Consider the following 27,678-nt stretch of genomic DNA (forward strand, 5'->3'; position numbering starts at 1 on the left):
AGGAAAGAACGTGGGGTAACCTTTTGAAGAAATGCATTATTTTCGGGGAAATTTTCATCCTTAAAAAATTATTATTCCTCGTAATTTCCGATATGTTTTGACATAAAGTGATGTTCGAAACCGTATTCTAAAACTTCAATACATTTAATGTCAAATATGAAACTAAACGTGCGATTTTCACCAAGTAAAAACCAAAAATGTGTTTACTTTACCTAAGCCCGGATTACGTTTCTTTGCATTTCCAAACGCTGACAACATTTATTTTCATATTAGACCTCGAATATTGGTACAGAAGGACTGTATTAGCTATTTTCGTCCAAAATTCGGGAATAAATTGCAATAGTTAATCATATCTAGCACATTTTTCTTAATTATTTCAAATATTCGTCCGACTTTTTATTCATGCAAAACGTTTAATAAAATTACCGTTATTTTTACATACTTCTATAGCAGGGGCATTCCAAAAGAAGAAAAGAACAAAAATCTGCGGTATATTGCTTTGAAAATCCTTAAAAACTCCAAATGTATAGTGCTTATAGGTGTACGAATACGAACTTTGCCACCCACACAGGCGCCATCTATAGGTAAATGACGGAATAAATTAGAAATTTGTTTTGTTATTCTTAAATCTTTCTTCGTTATGGTAATTCCCATCAATTATTTCATATTTGCACATAAAATATGGAATTAATAACGATTTTATTAATTTTTTAGGGGTGTACGAATATGAACTTTGCATACTGTATGTATAAACAAAGAAAGAATTGTGCCAAACATTGTTGCGGTTGCACTTTTCATTTATTGTGGCCTCCGGTTGTCAGCAGAGAAAGAAACACAAATTTCTGGCTTCAATGCAAACAACTCATGGAGCTGCTTGATAGCTCCTCGATATAGGCACGCGCGCCCTAACCATAAAACGTGACTTTAATTCGATTTCATAGGAAAATTTATGAATATAGTTCATTGTTTTGTCACAATGTTGGTTGGTTGACTGGCTAGCTGGCTGGTTCGATTGGAGGTTGCATGTTGTGGTCAGTGGTCGTCTGTCTGTCCGTCTGCTTTGGGCCAAGAGAAATTACTTTCGTTATGATTTCATTTCATGATATATGGTTTCATACGACAAATATTAATTTCACCTCGGACAACAATTCTTAGAAATAGATCAAAATCGGTTGGAAAAAAGAACAGTTAATGTCAACAATAATGTAAGTAATTTGTTGTATCAGTCAGTTCTTTTTATGAAAAAATGCTTGCTAAGAATGACAATTTCTTTTTTGGGGATAAAGTTTGGGTTTAACAGAAAATTGTTTTAATTTTATGCTGACTGTTAAAAGATTCTTTGGAATTATCACATTTGTATGATTGTCTGAGAACAATAAATAAGCCAACATAATTATTTTTCTTTAACAATGAATATTTAATTTTTCAGAATTTTGAATTACACTGCACCCCGGTTAACTACCTCTCATAAAATTCGAAAAAATTGAGGCAGTTATGCGGGAAAGGCAGTTACGAAAATCCCGCATAGCTACCTCATGTGGGTAGTTACAAAAATCTGATCTCAACCTTACCAATAACGACAAAAACTAGAACATAATTGTCAAAAAACAAAACGGTGTATAGTAGAATAGTTCATTTTAAGTCTAAAAATATTCAAGTTATATTATTTAATCAATAAGAAATTTAGTCGTCAACAGTAAGCAAAGCACCATAACATAACGCTTCACATCTTCATCACAATTCAGGATGTCATCGAACTTGATTATCTCAGAAATACAACAGTGCGGGTAATAAACCGATAAAAATATTATTAAATGTTCCTTTTAGGGAAAATATTTGACGGGTAAATGTCCGAATTGGGTACTTATAGAAAAGTAGTTAACCGGAAGTGTTTAAACTTATTTATATGAAAAAACTTTGGGGATTTATGTTCCCAGCTAAATTTTATGGAAGTGTTCCATGAGATGCTATGATTTCACTGGATCTTTTGCATTGGTTCGAATGAAGTCGTGAAAGATCCGATCTTTTCATCAGCATTTGAACCCATTCGAAGGAAGTCGTGAAAGATCCGATCGTTTCATCAGCATTTGAACCAATTCAAAGGAAGTCGTGATAGATCCAATCTTTTCCTTAGCATTTGAACCCATTCCATCGCTCCAATAGAGATGAATCTTGTTTTTTTATTTTTACACATGTATATATTCTTTTATTTATCTAAATATGTACGTTTAAAGCAATGTAAGATTTATTATGCTAGGAAGTCCCAATCATTGAGCTAAAAGTAGAGTCGGACTGCACTCTTTGGTATTAGTCGTGTTCCTTTACGTGCCTGAGGTTACCCGCAAAGTGTTTCCTTACTTTTAAAAGCATACAATTTATATGACAGCAGTTCACCACTTTTACCATTTTTAAAAGTAAAGAAACAGACCAATTATAAAAGTTTCCTTGCCTGCTCTAGAGAACCCTGCTCAACAAGTCGATTTGTAGATCCCTACAAAACAACAAACATTTCCAAAACGTTGTAAAATAAAATTCACGAAATAGTAATCTGCAGTTGGAGTCAACGTCGAAATCTGCACTGCACTGATGGGAAGTAAAATCCTTTTGTAAGATGAATCAAAACCTGTTGCGGAGGAAGTAAACTCTGTTGCGTGCAGCCGCGGTGTTTAGACTGCAACAGCTGGGACGGCCGGAAGTCAAGTTTCTCACTTAAATTTACAACCTGTCGCTTGTCAAACACATCGTTCCCGAAGTCTGGAAAATAGGCCAGTCACTGAAGCCCGAAAAGGATGCCAGCAAAGGTGAAACTTACAAACCGATTTCGCTTTTGTCGCCCGTAGCAAGGACCCTTGTGGCTATAGTTCTTCCAGCATCAGAAATAACTTAAGCAGCACAACAACTGCGCTGAAGGCCATCTCCATCTCCATATTAGCAGAGGACTCACTCAGAGCAAGCCTTGCTCATAATCTAGAAAGAGAAGTCTAACGTTACAAGAGAGATCCTCTAGATCAACAAACCTTTCAACCAGGTTTAAGTAGCATTCACACGAATACAGTCGCAGATGCAGTAAACAGTTATCGTGTGAATGCGGTCCTTGGAGAACATCCACCATCTACCGCAGCTGAGAAGCGCCAGCTGTCAGGACAAACCAGAGTAGTTTTGGGTCAATACGCTTGGGATGGTGCAGCCGTCAAAATTCCTATAGGGCAAGTACTGATGACACCGTGGAAAACATCTGCCCAGCATACAGCACAGGCCCCCACGACGCACTGCTCCTTTTCAATTGTCCTACCAATCCTGCTAAGAAACTTAAGTTTGCAGCTTTGTGGTTACAAACCATATAAATAGCGAAATAGCCACATTCTTACGACTGATAGACCCAGAGTCAGATTAAGCAGAAAAGTGAGAATACAAACATATTAACTAATGTTACAACAACGAGAACAAACTGCAATTATAGATGTAAACTTTATGATGATAAATAAATTATAGTTAATTAATTCCTTTGAATTAATAAAATAAAACAAGTAAGAAAAGCGTTAAGTTCGGTCGGGCCGAACTTTTTATACCCTCCACCACAAATTTCAGCCATTTCGGTGGATTAATGTGGCCACAACCTTCAAAATACCGAAATTCGGAAGGTACCGTTCTATGGGGGCTATATGATCGCGTGGACCTATACCTACAAATTTCTGGGGGAAAGTTTTATACGCCTAAAGAAGACTAAATACCAAATTTCAGCCATCTCGGTGTGATAATGAGGCTAAAACGTTCAAAATATCGAAAATCGGGAGATATTGTATTATGGGGGCTATATCAACACGTGGACATATATAAACATTTTATGGTAAAAATGTTTCTTAGCCTCTGGAAACACAAAATACAAAGTTACAACCGATTCTTTGGTCAAATGGGTCAAATACATTCAAAATATATTAAAATGACGCCTACTTTATAAGGGGCCTTATATGGGGGCTATACCAAAACGTGGACCTATATAACCCAACTTTAGTAGGAATATTTTCTGACCTCTGAAGACATAAAATACCAAATTACAACCAATTCTGTGGTCAATTGGGTCAAATACATTCAAAATATATTAAAATGACGCGTACTTTATATGGGGCCTTATATGGGGGCTATACCAAAACGTGGACCTATATAACCCAACTTTGGTAGGAATATTTTTTGGCCTCTGGAGACACAAAGTACCAAATTACAATCAATTCGGTGGTAAAATGGACCTAATATCTTAAAGATTCCTTAAAACGACGACGCGTCATTTTGTATGGGGGCTATACGAAAGCGTGGATCTACATAGCCCGTTTTCAATACCACAAGTCCTACGTAAATATAACATATTTTCCCAAAATTTCATCAACCTACGTCAATCCGTTCGGACGCTAGAGTGATTTCCACAGACGGACAGACGGACGGACATGGCTATATCGATGTAGAATTGCACGCTGATCAAGAATATATATACTTTGTGGGGTCTACAATGATTATTTCGAGTAGTTACAAACGTAGTGACAAACTTAATATACCCCCATCCTATGGTGGAGGGTATAAAAATGAAAATCATTTTTCAATACAGCATTTTTCATTTTCCGAACAAGACGTGAAAATTACATGCCAAAGGGTTGGTGAAAATGACATGCCAAAGATTAGTGAAAATGCTATTCTTGGGAATTGGTTAAGATGGCATGCCAAAGGATTGGTATAGATGCCATGCCAAAGAATTGTTGAAGATGCCATTCCATCGAGTTAGTAAAGATGACATGCTTAGCATCTGAAAATGAATTGCATCTTTTGGGGGTCACGCTCTTGTAAAAAGAATGAGTGAAGATGCTGAAAAAATGACATTCCATTTCACTTGCAGCCATTCTTGAATAGCATCTTTGGCATCGAGCATTTTGCTGGGTTCTGAGGCAATAAAACGGGAAAGGCAGTTAAGCAGAGAGGTAGATAACCGGGCTGCAGTGTAACTTGTAGAGACATCATAAATTAATGTTTGTTGTAATTATTTGATTTGAATTTTAAAATCAAGAAAATATAAATGTGATTGCTCACTTTTGAAATATTCAAAAGTGTAAGCTTTCGCAATAATTTAACATCTAATACTAGCTTCGTTCCCAAACTTGTTAATGGTAAAAGTTGCAAAAGAGAGAACTCTGAAAAATTTCAACATTTTCCAAAAAAAAAACTTTGAGTAAAAATTAAACTATACGTATAACTATACTATAAACGCATTTTACACTTGCACTTAAAACAGGTGTTTTGTGAGTTTGCGTAATTTATATTGTATGGAATTGACAACTTAAATGATGAATATTTTATAAAACAAGTTAAATGTATAATGCGTTATACATTCAATCAAGATCTATTTACCAGTAGTGCGATTCTCTGACACATTTTTTGAGTTACCGACAAAATCGGTAAAATTAAAACGCAAAATTATGAATGAAAATTTCAAATAAAAGTTGACAACACCTTTGCTATCGGTAGAACTTTACGACTACTTTCTATTCGTCGCTAACTTACCGAAAACACCGAAATTATAAACATTTTAATTTTACCGACAATTGTCGGTAACTCAAAAAATGAGTTAGAGAATCGCACTACAGGTCACGTAAGTAGCACAACTACAACTCTATTTTGGCCGAAAATTCTTCAAGATGCCAACATGTTTGTTTACGCTTTCATACAATTTACTCTAAAGCCACACTGCACAGTGGTTCCACTTGTATGGAAAAGAGTGCCAAAAATAGTTCTAATCGAGCTACCTCCTCCAAATTTTAAACATAGGTTTATAACACGCCAAAAAGAAAGAAAACCATTTTTAGTGGATGTAGGTCCATATTTGGATATAGCTCTCATAGAAAGGCACCGCCCGATTTGTGGCATTTTGACGATTTTAGCCAAATTAACCAACCGATTTGGATGTTATTTTGCATTTTGAGTTCTGAGTGAATAAACTACCTCCTTGCAAAAAATATTCAATATAGGTCCACGTTTAGGTATAGCCGCCATATAAATGTACCCTCAGATTTTCGGTATTTTAAAATTTTTAGCGAAACTGTCCAACTGATTTGGCTGTCATTTGGCATTTTGAGTTCTGAGTGAATTAAATACCTCCATGCAAAGAATGGTCAATATCGGTCTACGTTTAGGTATAGCCCCCATATAAAAGTACCTCCCGATTTTCGAAATTTTGACGATTTTACCCACATTTTCCAACCGATATGGCTGTAATTTTGCATTTTGAGTTCTGAGTGAGCAATATACCTCCTTGCCAAAAATGTTCAGTATAGGTCCAAGTTTAGGTATAGCTCCCATATAAACGTACCTCCCGATTTTCGGAATTTTAACGATTTTACGGTCGTGGTGTAAGAGGAATAACTTAGCGGGTGGCAGATGGGGGCAGCTGGACTTTTTTTAATCGTAAACAAGAGACTTTCCCCTGCATTCTAAAAAAAATTTCGAGACTCACAAATGCTCACAACATTAGTAAAACTCAACATAAATTAATTGTATTTATATTAAAAATAACAGAAAAAGTCATTTATTAAGAATTTATTTTTAATGAAGTTAGAAAACGAATTATGAATCTGTTTTTTTTTGTAAAAACATTGCCAATGCCTTCACCTATAAGTTTCATTTTGAAAATTGCACATTTACTTCTCCAATTTTTTATAATTTTACTCATAACCTACGAATGCTTTGCGGATGTATTTTTCGTTTTTAAGGCCTCACATACAAATCACAACTTCTTCGACTTAACTTGGCGTATAACCGCTGTAAATTTACAAAAATAAGGCTGGATATTAAAAATATGATATGTTTAGAGAATATTTATTTCAACCGCAATAGAATTTGTCGCCATCAATTTTTCGATTTTTGTCCACGGGCGGAACCACTGTGCACTGTGAAACTTTCATACGAAACTTTCACTGCTTTTGGGAGAGAGAGGAGAAGGAGCTCCTTCATCTCCAATTAACTGCATCCGTAGATGCTTACTTTCTGCTGGTACAGTTTAGATCTTTTGATTGAACTAGTTTTCTAATCTAGTTCATAGTTCACTCTGAAGTTCAGTAGTTCGGAACAAAATCATAGGAAGCCCGTTCTTAATTGTAGTGTTGTAGATTCTAGTTCATTTAAAACAGCTCTCCACATTGAGTTCTTTTATTGAACCAGAACTGCAAGAATCTACCAATTTTTACTAATGTTTTCGATATCATAAAGGAAAATTTGTTGTAGTAGTAAAATTTGCGGATTCTTGAAGGTTCTGGAACAGACGTCTATGGCCTGTTTCTGCAACAAGACGTTTACACCAGACAGTTTGTCTGCAAATGCAACTCTGATTTACTAACACATACATACATTGGTCGGCTGTCTTCCAGCTGTCCATCATTTTTTCATAGACAGCCGGGTTAACAAATTTTTGACATTTTTTTTTTTAAATAAGTGAGATAATAATTGAAATGTGTTGAAAATAAAAGAATATGAACAAAAACAAAATATGTGAACGGAAAATAAAAAGAAATCGATGATTTTCATTCAAAATTTTACAACTGTTTTTACAGTTGTCGGGTCGCCTACGTCACACAGGCAACTTTGGGTTTTTGACAATCAATACATGAACTCAACTGTCCTGTCATGTGTAAACGCAGGGTAATGCAGTTTTCACACGTTCTGCTTTTTACATATTCATACATATCAACTGTCGTTTTTTTCGTCCATATGTAATTCCTTCTGCACGGCATAATTTTATTTTTCATTCGTTTTCTGTTGTTTTCTTTATTTATATCGTACAAAGAAAACAGCTGTTTACCTTTGGTTTTGGTTGCACAGACGAGAATAGAGCGCGTTCTATTCGAAAAAATACATATGTATGCACATAACACTTTGATGCATTGAAATTTCTGTATGCTTCACACCATGTGTACAAAATTCAGATTTGTAAAAAGTGACAGTTGGTATGCACAAATATGTAAAAAACATACCTCCTGTTATTGTAGGAAATGTTTGTTTGATTGAAAATAAAAACAATTCAAATATTTGTAAAAAAATAGAAGATTGATAGTAGTTTGAACGAATTTGAATTCGAATCGTCTTAGAGAAACAGGACATAAATTTTTTAATGTTTTCAAAGTTTACTATCAAGTTCAGTAGTGGGATTCTGTAACTCATTTTTGCTGTTATCGATAATTGTCGGTAAAATTAAAATGCTTATAATTTCGATAATTAACGAAATTTTTCGGTAAGTTAACGATGAATAAAAAGTAGTCGCTAGCCTCTACCGACATAAACTGTCATGCCAACTTTTCTTTATGTTTTTAGTCATAATTCTGCGATTAAATTTTACCGATTTTTGTCGGTAACAGCAAAAATGAGTTACAGAATCTCACTACAGTTGTTCGTCTCAAATCATTAGGTCTGTACGATAACCCAAAAGTTTGTACAAATTTGTAAAAACTTTTACAAAATGCTATTCGATAACAAACTTGTAAAGTAAAAGAGAGCGAATTTGGAGATAATTGTGAGAGAATTTTGGAGAGTTTTGGAGACTTTTGTTACTGAGATCTTACAAGTTTTTGCAAGCAAAATTTTCCTTGTAAGGATTTGCAAGTTTGATCAGCTGATTTAAATTCGAATGTTATTTGGCGGACTTTGCAATTCTTATGCTTGGTTTACATTTACGAAATCCACTCGAAAACTCATCTGAAATCCATTGGATTTCATTTGACGTTTAAGCAATGGAATTGACAGTTGAAATCGAGTGGATTTCGTAAATGTAAACTTACTGTTAGCAAAAACATAAACAAACATTTGGTTATTAAAATAATTACAAGATAAAAAAGAGAAGAGATAACTAAATAAATTATGGAAGACTACTTATTTTGTAAAATAATTTATTTTGTAGTTTGTGGTGATTGTTTTATTTTAAAGGTATCAAATCCCAGCAACACTACGTGAACGGCCAGCCGTTAAATTATGATATGGAAAGAGAATTATTTTTGTAGCAATGGATAATCAAATAATTTTCGTAATCAAACTTCGATTGTTAAATTAAATCATATCCGCCAAACTTATTGTTTGTCAAATCAGCTGACTTCTTGCAAGTTTTTGCAAATTGTTGTTCGATAACATTCTGCAAATTTTTAGCTCCGAGTGAGTAAAATTAGTGGAGAGAAGTTACTGAGTACTTGCAAGTACATACTTTTTACTTGCGAAGTTATCGTACAGACCTTTTAATAAAAAATTACCATTCACTTGAATTATTCACTTAAAAGAGCAATGGGACTAGGTCACTCAGAGTTATTTCTGTTTGTTCAATACAATATGAAATATGCAATACAAAAAGCTATAGCCAGAATAAAAATGCAATTCTGGATTAAATTCTGTGGACTATGAAGAGCATTAGGGTGTCCGCCGTCGTGGATATAGAATAGCAATAGAATAATTCATTCATCGGTAGCTGGATAACCAACAGAGTCACTACTGACTCACTGGGAAATATCATGCTGACAGAGCTGGTACCGATGTCTCTATATGATCCCTAATGAAATACTGATTTACTTATTTCAATATATTTTCAAGTAAGACTTTAGCAACTATTAATACTAGTTCCAAAGTCATTAGTGACATGTCAAATGTCTAGTTCCAGTGTCACTACTCACATGGTAAATGTATGTGGTGACAAAATCAATACAATTTTTCTATTCACATTTCGCAAAGGGTAACAACTCCATTTTAATGGCTTGAATAATTAAATCTCCTAACTCTGGTAGGCTTTTCGTTATATAAATCTTTGTAGTTTTTTTTCCAAATTTTTTGAAATAGATAACTTTTTCCTTCAACGCATTATAAATCATCTTGCGCGAACATTATGTAGAAGTTTCTTTTATTTATTTTAAGCAAAAAACCAGCAGCAAGGTCACATTGTTGTGGCAAAAGCAACAACAAGCATCTTAACTCTATGTACAGGCGATACACCGTCTGGTCATTAAATTATCGTTTTGAGGTTTAAACAACAGCACAACAACATCCATCAAAGTAACACCAGCGTTTTTTTTTGGATTGTTTTTGGCAGCATTTAAACTCCAAAAGTGAACAGTAAAGTGGCGTTAATGGTTCATCAAATAAAAAGTCGTTTAAAATAAAAATACAAAACTCAGACAGACAGCCACACAGATATGTACAAATGGTGGTGGCGCATGCGCTAACTTAGTTGATTGCTTACGGCGGTTTGTTAGTTTATTTGTAGACCAATGTTTAAACGTTTTAATAAAAATATTATTTAAGTGCAATTTAAATAATATTTTTTCATATACCTATTTAATGGATAGAAGAAGTAAATATCTGCTGAAGATGTTCTTGTCTTTAAGTTACTTTAAAGTTATCGTTTATTTGTAAATATTTTTGTTTTTAAATGTGTTAATGTATTTTTTGGTTTGAACTTACCATCTCATCGAGACTCTTCAAATCATTTGTAATGATTTGTGGTTGTGGGCCGTACATTAACATTGGACCTTGATCATCATCATCTTCATTTTCACTGTCACTATCGTCGAAAATGTCAGTTTCAGTACCGACAGTTTCAGTTCCCACGCCAAAATCTGTTTGTGTACCATCACATTCGGTTTGTGTGCCACAGCCAATGCCATTGGCTTTATTGTCGGCGGCTATCTCTCGATCAATTTGTCGTTCCATTTGAACTAACATTGGAGCTAACATACCTGTGAAAACATAAACAACAACAACAACAATAATAAAAATAAATGGGAATTAGTTAATGTAACGGTGAGATTAAGGATTGTTAATATGACACCTTAAAAGGAAAGTGTTTTATTCTGAAAAAGGTTTGACTTAAGAACAATTTGATGAAGATTATATCTTTTTTGTATAGATTTTCTTTGTAGAAATATTTTAGAAATATTTTTCACAGTTCTAAATACTGAATTCAGTAATTTCAATGATTTGTTCTACCCCAAATTAGATCGTTTGTTGGACTTTCAAAACAATCTTCATTTCGATTGTAACATAAAAACGTCAAAAATACGTCGTCGGCATAGACGAATACATACACATCTATGGATCTGCAATCTGACTGGATTGTTTTTTCAGATTTTCAAATATGAACGCCTTTTCAAAATAATTGGTCTGTTCCTTTACTTTTAAAATGGGAAAACCGACAAAAGTAGTATAAGTTGTAAACTGCACTCATATGAATTGTATGGTGTCTGAAGTAAAGGAACGCTTTTCGAGTAAAAAGTGGTAAAACTTGAAGATTCTTGCACGTAAAGGAACAGAGCTAATTACAGTGTCTTTAGTCATATTGGGTAGTTCACGAACTGATTAGATCAATAAAACGATTCCCTAAAACGAGCTGCTGAGCTAGGTTAATGGTGTTGGGTAGTTCACAAACGAAGTAACTTTCGAAAAGGACGACTCAGATAGTTCAGTTAAACTTTTTCTTTTGGTTTAGTTGGGAATATAGAGAACGGAATATAAAGATCTCAGTAATATAGAGAAAGAAAAATATTAACTAAAGAAAGGACGAATATCAATAAAATTAACTCAAATGTCCAAGAAATAGGAAATTAATGCTCAAAGCAGCAAAGAAGCAGTTTCTTTAGTAATCGACATCAGTAGATATTTCCAATATTTTTTAGAAAGCCAGGACTGATCTTGTCACATGATGCTAAGATTGGATACGTATGTTAAGAAAATGTTTCATTGAAGTCGCTAGCAAAAAAATATTTTATGCTTCCACGAGCAACATGCTGAACTCGGCCGGTAATCGTTCATTCGTTAATCGTTCCTCCCTTTATCGCTCGTTCCGCTCGACTGACCTAGTTCGTTCGCTTTTTTTAATTAATTGTTAAATTGAACTACTTCGTTCGTGAACTAAACCACTCTGGCCTTTAGTGGTGTTGAATAGTTCCCGAACCGACTTGTTCAATTGAACGATTCACTAAAAACAGCGACTAAACTAGGTTAGCAAAAGTAGCCGCAGTGTCGTAAGTAGTGTTTGATAGTTCACGAACAGCCTAATTCATTGAAAATATCGTATAAGTTAGAATTAGGGCACTCGGCACTCAGGTATTTTGGCGACATTTCCTGAGTATTTCAGCCATGTAAAACTTCTCTGCAAGTGGTGTCTTAGGACACGCCGTTCGGACTCGGCGATAAACTGTAGGTTCCATATCATTGAGCTAATATGAATCGGGGTGCACTCATTGATATGTATAGTATCAAAATATGTATATTTAATCGACTTCAGGCATTCTGCAATAGAATAATCCTAAGAATACGCTGACGAAGTGCAATTCCTTGTTAAGCTGGGTACACATTGTCAGTTTTGAATGACAGCTTTGTTGTTGCTTGCTAGTGTGGCCGTTCATTTTTGTCATTCATCATGCAACCACAAAATGTTTTGTGGTTGCTGGACGGTTTGACAGTTATCGATAATTGCGAAATATCGGCATTTAAAACTGACAATGTGTACCCAGCTTTAAATGGTGATAAAGAAACTTGAGCGAAAGTGATGAGTAGTTCACGAAGAGTTTAGTTCCCTGAAACGTGCGTATCGGCTAGGACACTCAAATTCTTTTTAATATAGAGAAAAAATCACTAATGTAGAGAGAGAAGATATCTGCAATAGGAGTTATGTTGCTGCTTGCTGCACCAAAACATCTAGTGTGTCTCCAACTTCATCGTCGTATTCATTGTCGTCGTCGGAATACAAAACACACCTTCAGTCTGCCCAAAAACAAACGACGCACAGTGTTGCCGCTTCCATACAAAAGTGGACAAAAATAAAAGGAGTTGACCTAGGTTGATGCATTTTTGCACAAGTACTTGTAAGGGCATAGGAATGAAAAATTTCAACTTTGGTCCATATCGGTTCAGATTTGGATATAGCCCCCATATATATCTTTCTCCGATTTTGCTTTAACTCGGTCAATTTTGATCGAATAGCCTTCAAATTTAATATGTAATATTTTCTTAGGCCCCTGAGTAGCTCTACCGATTTTCACAAAAATCGGTTCAGATTTGGATATAGCCCCCGTATATATCTTTCCCCGATTTTGCTATAACTCGGTAAATTTTGAGCTATTCGATCAAAATTGAACGAGTTGTAGCAAAATTGGGAAAAGATATATATGGGGGCTATATAAAATCTGAACCGATATATCTCAGAAGGTTGCAAGGATGGGCAGAATGTTTTTACACATTTTGATTTGGAAGATATGTCCAATTAACGGAAAACAGGAGCCAAGGTGGCAATCAAAAGATCTGCTCTACTAAATATTAAGAATTTTGAATTTTTTTTTATCAAATTTAAATTTTGATTTCTTGATAACGCTACATTGCCCATGTGCAGTTAATGTCAACTTTTTGTACTAAAACGTTATATTTTTAAGCCCACTCATCAAATCCCCATCCAAAACTTTTAGTATTATCAACAAATTTTTCAGAAAATGTTATTTTAAATGTCGCCTTATTTTCATATGATTATCGCCTTAGATTACCTGGGAAATTTTTTTCATATTTGAAGAGCTATAACTTCATTATGGATGCACATATCGACAAAATTCTTTCAGATACCTTGTATCGGATGTGTTTACTGTAAGAAAAAAACATAAACATATGTAAAAGTTAGCATCCTGTACCCTAATATACTAACTAGTCTGTCCACCACAGACCTATTTCGCTAGAGCTTGACTCTAGTGACCGAGTAGCAATATAATGCAGGACTGCCGAGGCAGAGTGCCTTAATATGTAGATACCGCTGACGAATAATTGTGGCCTAGTTAAATGCCAGAGGTTACTTTTTGGGGACAATAACTTCGATGCCCATCATGAGCTTTGGTATTCCATCCTAGAAAATGACCAAAGCGGTACAATGCTGGCCGAACAAGTTGATCGCTCCACATTTGGCACTGTGATCGAAGACGCTACTACGAGGATAAGAGATTTCCACAGCTCGCCAGACATCGCCATTGGGGCACCCGGTCGGATAAATGATGTGTCCTGGCAACAAGTACTTATGCTTAACTGGGACCACCTTCCTATCACCGTCTCCGTCAACAATCCGCCCGACTTCATAACCTCCGTCAGGCGTACTTTTCTCAACAATTGAAAAGTTGATTTGGCAAGGGTTCAGTGAATTTACCAATCACGGCTTCGTAGAGCTGCGCATTCCCTCTGCTTCTAGTGTAGCTGCATGAATTTTATGGACATCATCACAGTTGCAGTCGCTCGATATATACCTGCTGGTCAAATACCCTAAATTAGGCAAAATTTCCCAGCAGAGCCGACGGGACTAGGAAATCAACGTAATGAACTTCGTCGTACAAACACTGAAGGCCCAAGAGTTTGAAAAAATAATCTTGAAGTCAACAGGCTATGCGAACAAAGTGGCTAGACCACCTGAAAACAGGCAATATTGGTACAGTATTGAGTAAATTTTAGGTAACGGTTAAATCTCGAATCCGTGAAAGATGAATGATAGAATGGCTGTTGCTGTCAACGTCAAAACGGCGACGGATCCGGAGAGGTGCTCGTGTTGTTTTAACCGACAGTTTATAGAGCACCCCAAGAGTAGGGGAGGAGGAGTGGGGTACGCCGTATGAGAACACTCCCAGCCGAGAAGACACCACCACAATTTACGTTGAGCGATGTAACAGATGTCATCCGAAACGCGAATTCATCCAAGGCGCTGGGCCAAAATGTATGCTAATGGTTGTATAATCTTGTCGTCAGGTCCTATCGTCGATGACATACATACATATGTAATAGTTAAATATCTATATAGCTGACCTGATCTGAAGAATATGAAAATATCCGCCGCTAAATCTACTGTCACACTGTTCGTCCCATGGACGGCTGAAATTAGGCTCCCCACTAACTACCCCAAGCTATTAGGTGCAATGTTCGATAACATGTTTAAGTCGTCCGCCCAAGCCATTGCTAATTGCTACAAGATCAAAAGTGGAAATAAGGTCCACAAGTCGTTGGTCGGCAGAATTCGCGATGATGACAAAAAAGTTTTATTAAAGCAATAGGCCGGTGTATGGTAAGCTGTGTAATGCCAAAATATTCAAACCTGACAAAATTCCCCACCAGTGGGCCAGCTTCATGAGTGGACGACAATTTTATTTGCGCTTCAGCGTCATGAGATGCCCTCGATGCAGTACCTGATTGGGTTTTACCTCCGCGAGCATCCCTGCCACAATGTTGTAAATAGTCTTCCCCCATCCAGGTATATCAGGAGAGATATTCATCATCTAGGGAGAGATATTCATCATCCAAATGTACAAACGAGAACCTCTAGATCAACTAGCATATCAGGCAGGTTTGAATAGCATTCATAGGGCTAATGCTAATAGGGACCACCCCCAAAATAATTCCAGCTGAAGAACGCTTGGATTTTGTTCAAATAAGATCCGGACGATATAGCTGACTCAATTCGTATTGGGTCCAACTTAACAGCACGATACCCATCACATTCGTTGCGTGTGGATTGGGCTGCATCTGCTTAACCGTGCACCTAAGCCCGCTCACCTGAATTCTGACACTATGAACACAGCCAGTCTAGGTTCTAGAATTTTTGAATCTAGACACAGAGGAGCTCGAACGAACATATTTGCATTGCTACATCAACAACAGCAAGCAGCGAATTACAAAAATCTCATTGGCCCCATAAGAAGATAATCCAATGTAATTCAGTAAAAAATTGAATCGGAGTTTTGGAAGAAAGTATAAATTAGCATTTTAACAGCTCGTCTCAAATCGTTTTGAAATTTTTTGCAACAATTTATCCTTGCGGGCCCTGTTCGTGGCGAAGTCCATAGTTCCTGAGATAACGGCCCAAAATTTCCAAAATAAACTGGGAGAAACCGATTTGGTCCAAATCTTGTACATCGTATTATTTCTTACAGACTGATATTATTTATTTATTTATTTAGTCAATGGAATTCATTATCCTTACAGACTAAGATAACATAGCTGATCATTAAAATAAAATATTATACTATATTCAAGGAAAGTTCTTCATACAAAATTGATTTAAAATTCTCTTTAGACATGCTAAAATCAATGCATGGTTTGGATTCCCTTTGTAGTTTATTATTGATTGAATTTAGACCCAAAAAAGTACGCGTTAACGGTCCGTTTCGACCATAATTCGTGCGGTGAAAAGAAATGTCAAACATATTCACTACACGTAAGCTCCTCGGGGGAACAAACACTGGAACTAACGATAATAAATCAGGAGAATCAATTACGTTATTGAGTAAATCAAAAATGAAACAAGCAGATTGAAACTTTCTTCGAGTTTCTAAACTTTGCAGTCCTAGTAATAAACACCTAGATTTATAAGAAGGCAGTTCAGCTGAGAAATTTTTCAGAGAAAACTTTGTAAAGCTTCTTTGTATTCTTTCTAGGCGAGCTTTATGGGAATTGCAGTAGGGATCCCAAATAATTGACGCGTATTCAAGTTTGGATCTGACGTAGGCGGTATAAACAATTTTTGTGGTACAAGGATCTGTAAATTCTGCGCAGTTTCTTCTTATAAAGGCAAGGACCTTGTAGGCCTCAGGAATTATGTGGTCCATATGTGGAACAAAAGTCAAAGCCGTATCAAAAATAACGCCTAAATCTCTGATAGTGCTTGATTTTTTGAGAATATTGTTACCAATTTTAAAAGTCGATTGGATTGGGTATTATGCTCGAATATTGATTACATCGGAGCAATCTTTCGAGTACCTCCCACGCAAAGTTTGGAAAGAATGCATTTAAAGGACCCTTCTGTCATAGTTTTGAAATTCTTGGCAACATGTTGTGTATGCGGCCCTATTTACGACGGTACAATTTTTTCGGGTGCAAGTCGATACTTCCTGAGAAATTGGCCTAAAAGCACAAACAAAAATCCTATAGACTTCAGAAGTATTATTTTCCTTAGGTCCGAAGGGTATATCTATGTCGTCACAGCTGACTGATACATCGTCCGAAGATTGACCCGGATATTTCGATGAGATTTTGTACCAGAGTTTGGTAGCACAAGATAGAGTGTGACGGAGAATATGCACTAGGTTGTTCTCACGGGTTAGATTTTAGTAATTAGTAATTTTAGTAATTTTTACGTCTAAATTCGTATATTTTACAGACTACTCCTAGAGGAGTCTTAGGAATACGCTGGCCATATTCAATTTCGAATTCTGACATTCTTAGTAGATCGAAACCCTGATTGTTTTATTTTCCCTGAGTGCCATTAAACAATCCTTAGTCCATAAGCATTATTATTTAGTATTGTATTTCTCTTAACTTACCAAATTTCGCTCCTCTTCGGGCAACTTCTAAAAGGCATAAAATAACATGTTTTTCGTTTTTTCTCATAATGAGGTCGTCTGTTTCGAATAAGAGGCACTCTATAATTTTAAGGCTTTTTCTGTAAAGAACGAAAACAAAAAGAAGATAAATAATAACAAATTATTACAATCAACAGGGGAAGAAGAGTATACCAAACAATAAAAATATTCTTATCAATAACAAAACATTGATTCATAGGAATAAACTAAGAAATAAGTTAGGCAAACAAAGTAAAAATGGATTGATGAATGAAAGAAAAAATGAATGAAGTATAAGAAGATTTATATTTATCCAGCAAATGAATGGAAGAAGAGAGTTTGTAAATCTTTGTGTTTTATGATTCCAATTAAATTTTTTTGTTCTCATTAAAAAGGTGTTGGTTGATGTTGAGGAAGGTCTGTATAACTTGTGATGCTGCTTTAGATTTCTTTTATGATGTCTTTCCATAGATTGGCCTGTCTCTCGCGGACTATGAGCCTTTTAACAATTTCCCTGACTTCATGTCTTTCAATCCCATCAGTCTGTCAGACTATATCCGAAAGCATTCATCCATTCATTACCCCATTATTAGTTTTGGGCACACATCAAAGAGATTTTGTTTGTAATGTGGTGTTGGTACTGTTTGGCTGCGTGATGCGTTTATTATTTAACATTAATTTGCTGTGAATGAATTTTACGCGGATACGGTTTAATTTCGTTGATCTAAATTTAATTGAAAAATTTCCTTGGTTTTTTTGTTTTGTTTTAGCTCTTCAAAGTATATCGTGGCATTTCATTGCGGTAATCTTAGGAATATGTTGTTGTTTTTATAGTTCTCTAAGTACTTTTCATTTCGTTTTGGCTTTTATTTGTGGTAAGCAGCTAGCTATTCAGTCGACTGGTTGTTTGTTTGGTAGTCTGTCTAGCTTTGAATTCTATTGCCAAGAATTTTTGTATTTGTTTAATTCTGGTTGAAAGTGCAATGATCGGCAGGAATGCTTCCGAAATGCTATGCTACGTTTATATGTATGTTAGTAGATTGTGTTTTGAGTGATTTAAGTAAAGATATTTCAGTTTTGGAAAATTAACATAATTTAAAAGAAAATCCATGCAAATTTTTAACGATTTTTTATTTGTTTTTACGGAACGCTTCGAATTTTTGGTTATGGAAATTAAATAAAATTGAAACAAGGTATAATTGAAATTAGATGTGGATTCCATCACAACAAATTACAATTCACTCGTTTTTCATTCCAAATCGACTTTGATTGATTAGTATATTGAATTAGATATTTTTGCTATAAAATTTGGAATTTCAGTAAGATCCTCCTCTCAAACTTTTTCAACAAATCCGTACAAATTATTAACAATTCACGCATTCGCTAATTTTACCATTAAAAAGTTACGGGATCAGACTATATATTTACAACAAAATTTCTTGTTTTCTTTTTTCGTGAAAGTGTTCTACGATCAAAATAGAAGAATCGTGAAGGTTGAGGTGTTAAAATATTCTAATTATATTTTTTCACACGCTTAGAAGTTTGTGATTTCTCAATTAATGTTTCCTATGAGTACGATCGCGTGATATGAGAATAATAATGTTTATTTTTTATCAAAGAAAATTAAACTCAAATTAAGTTGTTTTGTTATGTAATATACAAATTTAGTAACTGTTAGCTCTTAGATTATTTTCAGGGTATTCTATAATACATGTTAGAATGGTGAATTTATATGGATAATTCAATTGGGTTTTCTTCATGTTTTATGCTATAAAACAATTTCACAATGTACGTTTTCCTCATTAATAACGTAGAGGTGTTCTCTCGGTGTGTTCGATGCTTATTATTATCGGATTTTTACGCCATTTAAATAAATTAATTGATTGTTATAAGAATATTTAATGATGTGTTCAGTTGCGTGTTAAGTGCAATCGGGATACAAATTTCAAAGTGCGGAAATTGTTCTATTCAAATTTTAAAAAATAAATTTGAGGGGATTTATTTCCCATAGTTTACTAATTACTAATTTCCCAATGATATCTAGTTTAGACAAATCATTTACGTATATGCTGAATAAAATAGGGCACAAAACAATTCCTCGTGGCACTATTCTTCTATTACTATTCCAATACTACTTTTTACACCATCGATCTCAATAAAATGCTTCTTATTTTCAATATAACTTTGTAGTAACTTTAGTTTATTTTCCTGCACACTATAATAAGGAAATTTTGCAAGCAGAATCTGATGGTCAACAATATCAAAAACCTTTGAGAGATCATAGAACGCTACAACAACCGAGCATCAAGACCGTTACAAACCAAATTGTAATGGATACATTTGAATTAATTGAATTCTGGGTCTAAAAGTTTGTACTCATATTCTTAAGAAAACATAACTAAGAGTGTGTTCTTTCTCCCAAAAATTAATTATGCAATTTCTTGCCACTTTGAATTGGAAACTGACATAAATTTAACAAAAAAGTAGTGCCTTAAATCTTTGGGAAGCCAATATTATATTAGGAAAATTTAATTTCGCATAAAAACTTATTGATCCACACATTTTGCATAACATATTTGATTCTTAACATACTGATTCGCATTTGAGAGATCATAGAACGCTCGAACGGGTTTTCATGGACTGCATTGTAAATTATGTTTTGTTTCCATCGACTCACCTGCACCATGTTATGAAATTTGACACATTATCACGGGCAAAGAATGTACCGCTTTTAGCTCCAACCAAATAGTGTACATTGCCCATGGCCAATATTGGCCCAGCCGAGCCTGAAGTTATTGAACGCGTCATTGATTTGTTGCGTGCCTGACGTCGAGCCAAATAATCCTCAGCTGCTTGGCGTACATAGTTAGCGTGCTGCAAGAAAGAAAAAACAAGAAATAGAAAATTGTAAACAACATTTTAGAACAGAAACAGAAATCAACAAGAAAAGACAATTAAAGACAAAACAAGTCTAATACGATTTTGGTATAAGTGAACAAGAGTGGCCCAAAACAATTTAAGGAATCTGCGAACAAAAACAAGAAAACCAAACGCCACCATTAGCTGTGTACATATATTTGCCGCAGCAATAGAGACACCACCCAAAAATATATATTTGGTTGTTGCAAATATTTACGCAATGTAAATACTTTACAACAAATGAAAAAACAAAACGGCAACCACAAATGCGTAACCATTTGTTGGTAGGTGTACGGCGGTGTGTGCCTGTGCCTCAAATGTTGTTGCACTTTAAGCAGACGACATTTTGAGGCTACAGCATAATTAAATTAAAATATATTTGACGAAACGTTATTTGGTTGTCATTTCATTTTTTTTTTTTTGGCTTTTGAGGCTAACAAATGCCATTTGTTTTTACAGTTTGGTGGGTATATACAAATATTTTTTTCGGTTTGCAGTTCCGCTAATATTTTAAAATTATGTTAGTTATATTTTGGAAATTTTAAAAAGAAAAAAAAATTAACTGTTTAAGGATTTGACACAAAGACTGCAAAAATTCTATTTTGATTGATTTCCTTAAAGCTTTCAAAATTTTTTTCAATTTCATACGATTAATCCGCAATAATCTAGAGATTGGATGAAATCAGCTAATTGCACCTAAAAGAATGCAGCATACATATGTATTTTATATCATTCTTCAACTTTTAACATCTATATAATCCAAAATGTTAAGTGAACATTTAAAACCATTTTTTGCCGCTAATAATTACCTCCTTTTTACAATATTTTTCCTGCTTATCATTACAATTCGCCGCACATAATTATGTACTTGTTTGTAAGATTTCAATTAAACAACGACCGACTTTGTGAAACAAAATCGTTTGTCACGATTTTATGTTTTTTTCATTAAGAAATTTTGGGATATTTTCCATTATTTTTACAAAAATTTTTTCTCCTTGTCTGTATTGTCATTGCGATCGATAATGCTTGACAAAAAGAGCTGTCATAATGCAAGAAGAAAAGCAGCAGCAGATAACGGCGGCAATGTCGTTGTTGGCCTGCCGAGTTTGCCTAACAATGGAAACAAACAATTAAAAAAGTTATTGAAAATAGGCAAACATTTTGGTTTATTGTTTTGGTCTTCGGCCAGTTGGTTAGTGGTGAGTCTACTACAAATTAAAACACCAGCAACATCATCAGCCCCGTTGAACTAAAATTCTCTACGAAAAAAGGGTTTGCTTTTACTTTTATTTTTGCCGTTGTTGGGTAGCAGCCAAATATGTGAATAATTACCCAGTTTCGCACAAAAGCAAAAAACGAACAGTTCACAATGACTTCGTTGAATTGAATGGGTGTTCAGTCGGTTGTTTTTTCTCTTTTTTGTGACCACATTATTTTGTTTCCAATTTTTCGTATTTATATGCAATGAGGCCAATTAAATGTCATGCATGCCATTTTATAAAAGTACACTAAACGTTTCAGACATTAATGTGTTGTGCACTCGTATTATGGTATGTATATTGAAATTGCAAGCATACATCCATGCTGTTGCACCAACAATCACGACAACAATTTTGCACAAGGAGCAGCCTTTAAAAGGGTAATAATAAACACATCGATTAGTTACGAATATTAACAATCTATTTGGTGACATATTCATTATGGTATTGCCGGCCTCAGGACTAACTGTGAGAATTTATTTTCAAATAAAATTGGAAACACTGTTTAATTAAATAAAAACTAAATTAAAAAAAAAAAAAACAAAAACATTTTCCACGGACATAACCCCACAAAGTTTCTAGACGAAAATGTTATGACCCCTTGAAGTAACTTTGAAAAGAAACCACGAAAATAAAGCTTCCTGGTAAGTAGCGGTTCACACTAGTGTGAATTTCATTAAAAAATTCATGAAATAATGCGTGTCTAGATCGATTTTCATAACAGAGTAAAATCATAAAATTGCTGTAGTGGGGAATTCGATCTAAGAAAACCTAATTTCATGAAATTTTTTAATGAAATTCACGCTAGTGTGGGCCGCGACTTAGCATTTCTTAGAAATTTGTACTCATGTTCCAGACAATAAAGGACTAAGTGCGTATCTTTTCCCCCAAAAAATTAATCAATTTGAATTTAATGTTGTTATCATAAATTTATTTAGAAAACAATAAATTTCATCTAAACACTTATTGATCCATACGTTTTGCAATAAAATATTTTGTCTCAATTTTCTAGAGAAGGACAGTGTGTAACAAAAATTGTAGGAAAAAAGAGCTATGTCCCGTTTTTCCACCAAATCATAATGTGCTTATACTTATACTAAGTGTGTATATTTTCCCTCAAAAAAGTAACCAGTGCCTTATTCCCATTGAATTTATGATATAGTTTACACCAAAATCATCAAGGAACCAAACATATATTAGGAAAATTAAATTTCATCTAAAAACTTATTGATCCATACATTTTGCATAACATATTTGATGTCTCAACCTCCTGATTCGTTTGCAATAAAATTATAGGGAAAATAATTATGTCCTTCTTTCCGCCAAATCATAATGTGATTTTACTTCAAGTAAACGCGGTTCATATAAATTTTGCAAATAAAAAAGTCTTGAGCATCAACTGGAAAAAAGGTTTTGATGTAAATGTACATTTTGCATACAGTGCTGTCGTTTAAAGCGAGCAGAGCAATGCGAAAATGACCCAGCACGGTCAATGCTACGCCTTACCTGAATAAGTTATTGGAATTGTGCGTTCGTAAATTGTGCCTCGAATTTTCTATCTTCCTCCTCAACGGGTACATTTAATAAAACGCCGAAGAGTTAAATCTCATATAAACATGTTTATTACTATATTTTCATAAAATATTTACAATGGACCGTTTCAAATTTAGACATATAATAGTTTATCAAAATTTATATTTGTGATAGAATGTACCTATACCAACGAGAGCTTACAATTTTAGCCTTAAATATAGAAGTTCTTGAAATCGAGCCTACGTCCAGGTAACTCCACAACATATTGACGGCTCAAGTGTCCTTAGTATTTCAGCCATGTAAAACTTCTAAACATGTTCGACACTTCGTTCAGAATCGTCGTTTTGACCTCATTTTTATTCTCATCTTCGAGGAATTAATAACATATTAAGAAAATTAAATTTCCTTTGAAAACTTATTGATCCAAACATTTTGCGTAGCGTATTTGATGGCTCAACCTCTTGATTCAAAAATTAATAACGGTCTTGTCCACTTTACCAAAAATATATTTAAAAAATTTATTTATCTAAAAACGTATTGATCCATACATTTTGCATATTGTTTGTAATTCAGGTGCCCGAACATAACTCCCTAAATAATTTCGGGGCTTATTTCCTTCAATGAAATCGGACATAACTTCCAAACATAGTTTGGTCTAAGTGCGCAAACCGTCCCAAGGCATAATTCCGAAAATTATTAATCTAATTTTTTTTTGAAACAAACAAACAAATGTGCGCCGAGACGAATTATATATCTGTTCACGGATATATGTTAAACCCTGATCGAAGGCCAATAAAAATTCTCAAATTTTATTTTGGAAAATTTTCAATTTATTTTCTGTGCGTTAGATTCTAAAAATCATCCATCATCTGCCTCTAGCTTAATCGATTAAGAATGTATCTCTTATGAAGGAATTCTCTTCACTCTGTACGGAATCATTCTGGGGTCTTTTAACTTTCGATACTTGTTTACTCATGCGAACTCTTCTCTCTGAATTTATGATCAATGTTCCAAAATTACGAAATCTTTTCAAATCATAAAAACAACATTCTTGTTATAACTCTGTCAAGTGTTTAATAATGAATCATTTGGAGACACCTCAACAATGTAGAACGCTGAGGCAGGCATTTGGCGAATTGTCACGCACTTTAGCCGCCAAGAATTATGTGGTAAAACCAATGGTGACTACTGCTGAAAAGAAAGCCACGTAATGTGGCAATAATCTTTTAATGTGGCGCCACAAACAATGATAAATGGCCGGACGGAGGCATTTTCTACACCATTACAGCAAAGTGAAAATACATGCAAATTTCAATATAGCTCCCTTTTCAACATCAAACAACAACGACGATGGGTTAAAAACCATTAAAAAATTATGAGACATTGGTGTTAATGTTAAGACTACCGTTTGTGTGGTAAAAAACAACTTAACAAAGTTGCATTAAAAAGGCCAAAGAACGATAAAATAATAACGCTTCTCTGTGTAGAATTGAATATACATATTTCTTAAAACAATACTTTGATCTTTAGCTGATCCTCAAATTTAAAACAATTAGAAAATCACTTTTCACTGTTTTTACGGCTACCGCGGTTATCCTGTCAAGTCATTCCTGTGTAAATTTTATGGCTTTGCATTGTACTGTTTTTTGTGTGTTATTTGTGGGGCAAATATTTATGTCAATTGTTCAAATGAAGTGTTGCTGAAAGCCAATAACAAATAAATTGTCCCACAATATTCAAATAACCATGTCCAAAAACAAACAGTAAAACAGCCAAGCCAAATCTTCACAATACATTGCTCCCTTAAAACAAAAATGCATTTGAATATATTGATAGCTGGACAGCACACTCTCAATGTGAAGATGAAGAGCCTCGGTTGATCATCTCGTTGCCATAAAGTGGATATTTGTGTAAAATCCATGATTGCTGCTAACATGTATGTATATGTTGTGATCTCCATGGCCTTAGGTGATGTTAGGGTGGCAACAAAGGACAATGATGACGACAATACTAAACCACCGTCGGACAACTTGCCAAAGTAAACTCAATATAAGAGTCATATTAAAATGCAATTGTTTTGAGAAAAAAACAATTGTTATTTATTGTGAATGTCTTCCTTTTGGTATTGCTATACTTCGAGATGTCGTAGATATTGTTATAGACAGTGAGTGTTAAAAAGGAGTACAAACAAATTGTGATATTTTCAATAAATATGCCGCTTAACGAATAAGTGTATAATATGACATATCTGACATACCAAATAACTTCGCCATAGAACAGGCGCCCAACATATTACTCGTATATCAAACAAAGGTCTTTTAACAATAGAAAAAACTTATTTATCCATACATTTTTTATATATTATTCAAGGCCTCGTGCTCCTGCTTTTGTGAATTGAGGCATACGATGAGATAACATTTTATTTTCTGTTTTCCGACTCCATTTTGGGAACTCTGTTCTATCGACATGCTGTTCTGATTCTGCTATTTCAGAGAGCTAAAATTAGAATCCGAAGTCCCTCTTTGATATAAGAAAAGCTCTTCTTGTTCCTCTCGCATGCTAGTATCAATTTTTTCTTTTGCTAATTCTGCTAACCACTTTTATCGCCGACTACAAACGAGTAGCAGAAAAGTACCTTCAAAAAACTTGTTGATACATACATTTTGCATACAACTTTCTATCGTCTTTACAGAATCCAACAGGACCTACCTCGTCGTAATGTTTGCATATACATATTCTTGTATTTTTTTAATAAGAAGGGTCGTATATTCGCCGTTCGGACTCGACAAGAAGAAGATCTCATATAGAGCTTAAAATAAAATCTGAGGACACACTTTAATATAAGAAAGCCTGCTAGGCACCTTTTGTCGCCTAAGTTAGACGAAAAGTAATTCAAAAATCGTCTTGATTCAAGCATTTTGCATACAACTTTCTATCTCGTCTCTATAGAATTCAGCAGGACCTACCTCGTCGTAAGGTTAGCATATACATATTTATGTATTCGTCACGAAGTTCTGAATCAGCAATAAAAAGAAGATCTCATATCAAAGAAAAGATTCCGGAGCCACTCTTGAATATAAAACAAGCTCCTGCCATTCCTTCTGGGCTGTTTAAAGGAAATGTTTTCTTTTGCTAAGCATTTATCTACTTTTTGGAGCCTACTATAAACCAATACCATTACCATATGGGGATTGCTTCCCATGAGCATCTTGCTGTTGTACATCGTATCTGTGTGTTGTTCCGCAAACATATGGAAATTGTAAATTTAACTACTGTCATGTTACGAGAAAACTATTTTGCATTTTGTGTGTGGTGTCAGTTCTAGTGTGTTAACACTTTGTACGAATGAATTCTCTGCTCCCCATGGACCCAAAAACCAAACAACAAAAACAAGGATGTGGGATATAGATAAATCGAAGAAACCGACAATCTACATGGAGGTTGACCACCACCAACCAACCTACCGAACCAAGACCAAACAACAAGCTCAAGACAAAGACCATTAAAGTGCGAACGCGTTGTAAGTGCTCTTGAGCATTGTCAGCCAAGCCAGGCCACCACATGGGATGCTGGTGAGATACTAACAAGAACAAATACAATGAGACCCGACTACGGGTGCGCTTAAGACTTATTTGCATTGGGTGGCTAGTTGGTTGGTTGGCTGTTTAAGCTGACGATTTTTACTGTCTTTGTTTTATTCTTTCATGATGTTGTTCTTGTTGGTGTTGCTTTAGGTGGTGTTCTGTTGCATTTTGTTGGCGCTTGAGGCGTTAAGGCCACCACCATTGTTGTTGGCTGGCGGTCGGCGTATTACCAAAACAACAATCCACAACGTCCACTTTCTTAATTGTAGTTGATGTAGGTACTGATGTTGGTTAATTTTTTGTTGTTGTTTTGGCCTTTATTGTTCTTGCTGGTTTCCTCATTTTTCAAACAAAACAACTTTCCTTATTTATTTGCTGTTTGTTTTTATACAAATTTACATTTTGTTTGTTTTTTTAGTGCTATGATAATGTTGGTTGGTGGTTTCCTTAAAAGAAAATCCAACACACACACACAAAGAAAGACTCTCAAGGGGGAAGTATAATTCTTAAAAGGCGCTAGCAGATATTTTACACAGCAAGAATTTTTGCCATGTAAGCAAATATTGTATCTTATGATTGGACTTCTCTGTGTATTTATTTTCAAAACAATGGCTTCATCTTTGGGATATCAACAATGCAATTGTTAAAATCTCTTCATCATCGCCACCACCAACGAAGCATCTTGAAAGAACCCTCAGTGTGTTTTGGTTCATTGTTATTGTCTGAGAGATATGTGTACATAAGTGCTTGGAAAGGGTAGTGGTGATGTTTGTTGTTGTTTCTTTAGAATGATATGAGAAAAGATTTCTTAACTTTGAAGTGTTTGCACAATTTAAAATTACACATTTGTTGTTGTTTGTGGTGTATATTATCTCAAATGCATTCATATCAGTGATATGTCTACTTTGAGTCATTGAAAGTTTGAAATGAAAAAGTGTGAAAGATACTTTGGAAAGAGACGTCGTTAATGTTAGGACAGAATGTTTTGATTTTCGCCAATCTCAAGACAATATTGTGCAAAGG

The 27,678-nt window shown here is 34.7% G+C and overlaps 1 protein-coding gene across 6 annotated transcripts in view; it reads right to left on the reverse strand.

Annotated features, from left to right (window-relative positions):
- Positions 1–27,678, reverse strand: part of pigs (GAS2-like protein pickled eggs) — a 418,326-nt gene that overhangs the window by 61,908 nt on the left and 328,740 nt on the right. For all 6 annotated transcript variants that reach the window (XM_073971921.1, XM_073971917.1, XM_073971920.1 and 3 more), the window contains 3 exons: positions 20,038–20,234; positions 17,343–17,461; positions 10,468–10,742 (listed from right to left, as the gene is read on the reverse strand). In XM_073971921.1, the coding sequence (XP_073828022.1) occupies positions 10,468–10,742; positions 17,343–17,461; positions 20,038–20,234 (591 nt within the window). The remainder of the gene's footprint in view (positions 1–10,467; positions 10,743–17,342; positions 17,462–20,037; positions 20,235–27,678) is intronic.

This window comes from Musca autumnalis, unplaced genomic scaffold (assembly GCF_047663935.1).
Source record: "Musca autumnalis isolate F117 unplaced genomic scaffold, ASM4766393v1 scaffold_3, whole genome shotgun sequence".
In the NCBI taxonomy this organism is placed as follows: Eukaryota; Metazoa; Arthropoda; class Insecta; order Diptera; family Muscidae; genus Musca; species Musca autumnalis.